General features: G+C 46.7%; 1 protein-coding gene across 1 annotated transcript; it reads left to right on the top strand.

Moving 5' to 3' along the window:
* The first annotated feature begins 387 nt into the window (after nt 1-387).
* LOC132232315 (speckle-type POZ protein-like) lies at nt 388-1,513 on the top strand. Its single transcript, XM_059691804.1, is given in 2 exon segments — nt 388-1,029; nt 1,031-1,513. Coding segments are annotated over 2 exon segments (1,125 nt in total).
* The last annotated feature ends 899 nt before the right edge of the window (nt 1,514-2,412 follow it).

Below are 2,412 nucleotides of genomic sequence, written 5' to 3'. Positions count from 1 at the left end.
TTAAGCTACATAATCTTTACTTAGGATCATCTCCTTCAGTTACTTCCTTGTAGCTGAACAGAAGAGTAGAGTAGTGACCTTGGGATGGAGATAACAAACGCCCTAACCATTGGAACAGAATGGATAGGATTAAAATCAAGTGGTATCAACACAGATGTAACAGGAGAATAAAGAGAGAACCTGGCTAGAGAAGCTGGCTGATCATCTTAACGCTATCTCCGTGTCATTCTTTCTTCGCCGGTGCTGTCCGCACCGTTGGGAACCCCTGGACCTGCTGGGGCTGGACCCCAACATTCATCTTCCCACTACTGACTTAATGTGGGTGAAAAGAGAACAGAAATCTTTGACCTCTGACTTTGGAAATCTTGTTGAACCTTCAAACTTGCAATGTCGAGGGTCCCAAGTCCACCTCCTCCAGCAGAAATGTCGAGTGGCCCTGTGGCTGAGAGCTGGTGCCACACTGAGATCAAGGTAGTGAAATTCTCCCACATGTGGACCATCGGTAACTTTAGCTTTTGCTGGCAGGAAGTGGGTGACGTCATTCAAAGTACAACCTTTTCATCATTAGCCATTGATCAACTGAAATGGCGTTTGAGAGTATACCTGAAAGTGCTAAATAAAGTAAGCAAAGATTACCTGTCACTTTACTTGTCTCTGGTCAGTTCTCCAAAGTGTATATTTTTGGCAAAATTCAAACTCTCCATCCTCAATGACAAGAAAGAAGAAATCAAATCTTTGGAGAGTCACTGGGCATATAGCTTTGTACAAGGCAAAGACTGGGGATTCAAGAAATGTATCCGTAGAGATGTTCTTTTGGATGAAGACAATAGTTTTCTCCCTGATGACAAGCTGGCCCTCTTCTGTGAGGTGAGTGTGGTGCAAGATTCCTTCACCATTTCTGGCCAGAGCACTGCGAAGATGGTGAAGGTTCCTGAGTGCCAGGTGGCCCATGTGCTAGGAGGACTTTGGGAAAATTCATGGTTCACAGACTGTTGTTTCTGTGTTGCTGTCCAGGAATTCCAGGCTCACAAAAGCTATCTTAGTAGCTCATTCCCCAGTGTTTAGGGCCATGTTTGCACATGCAATGGAGGAGAGCAACAAGAGTCGGGTTGAAATCATTGACACGGAGCCTGGAGTTTTTAAGGAAATGATGTGCTTCATTTCCACGGGGAAGGCTCCAAACCTGGACAAAATGGCTGATGGTTTGCTGGCAGCTGCTGACAAGTATGCCCTGGAGCGTTTGAAGGTCATGTGTGAGGAAGCCCTCAGCAGACACCTCTCTGAGGAGGTTGCTGCAGAAATGCTCACCTTGGCTGACCTCCACAGAGCAGATCAACTGAAACCTCAGGCAGTGGATTTCATCAACTCTCATGCTGAGGATGTCTTGGAGACTGAAGGGTGGCAGGCCATGGTGGGGTCCCATCCCCACTTGGTGGCTGAGATGTACCGCTCTCTGGCTTCAGCACAGGGCGCCTGTCTGGGACACCCACGCAAGCGCCTGAAGCCGTCCTGAGATCCTGCCTGTTGTAAGACTCCTTTGATTTTCCAGAAGCAGAAGTCACTGTTGCTGCCATGGAGCATCTGGTAGACAGCCCGATCTGGGGAGTTTTCATCTGCTGTCGGGGGAAGTCTGCATCTCGGCCCAAGATTTTAGGTTCATTATTTTCCTTAAAGAAGTCACATTTGTAAATGCATCTTTATTGATTTCAGAGAGGAAGGGGTAGGGAGAGAGGGAGAAACATCAGCGATGAGAGTGAATCTTCCATAAACTGATTCCTGCATGCACCCTACTGGTGATCAAACCCACCACCAAGGCATCTTCCCTGACCACCAATGGATCCTAGATTGACACACACCGACTGAGCCACACTGGCCAGGCTAAGGATATTTTCTTCCATTGATTTTTCGAGGGAGTGCCAATGAGGGAAGGAAAGACAGGGACTGAGATTCTGAGAAAGAGAAAGAGATGCAGTGCCCAGACAGATGCATTGCGAGGGATGGAAACTGCAACCCAGTTATGCACCCTTGAGTGGAATCAAACCCCTGACCCTTCAGGTCTGAGCCAAAACTCTAAACACTGAGACACCGACCAGGGTGAGATAAGCCTTACATTGGGCCATAAGCAGTTACATTTAGAAAAAGGTTCCAATGTCTGTCTTTAGGGATTTGCTTGTTCTGCAGATGTTTCGGTCATCTCTGCACTTTGTTAGCTATAAAAACCCAAACTGCTCTTGCTGTCATGACCTCATAATAAATTAACATCTTGAAAGACCCATTTTTGCCTCAGGACTCTATTTGCAATGTGTCCACCTGATTTCTTTTTCTTTCTGTAGTGACTATCACTTTGCAGCCAGGAAGGACTCATAGTCTTGTCTTCCTACCTGCAGGTTTGATAAACCTTTGTGTGGGATG

Source organism: Myotis daubentonii, chromosome 4 (genome assembly GCF_963259705.1).
Source record: "Myotis daubentonii chromosome 4, mMyoDau2.1, whole genome shotgun sequence".
Lineage (NCBI taxonomy): Eukaryota > Metazoa > Chordata > Mammalia > Chiroptera > Vespertilionidae > Myotis > Myotis daubentonii.
This window is presented reverse-complemented; position numbering and strand designations above follow the sequence as displayed.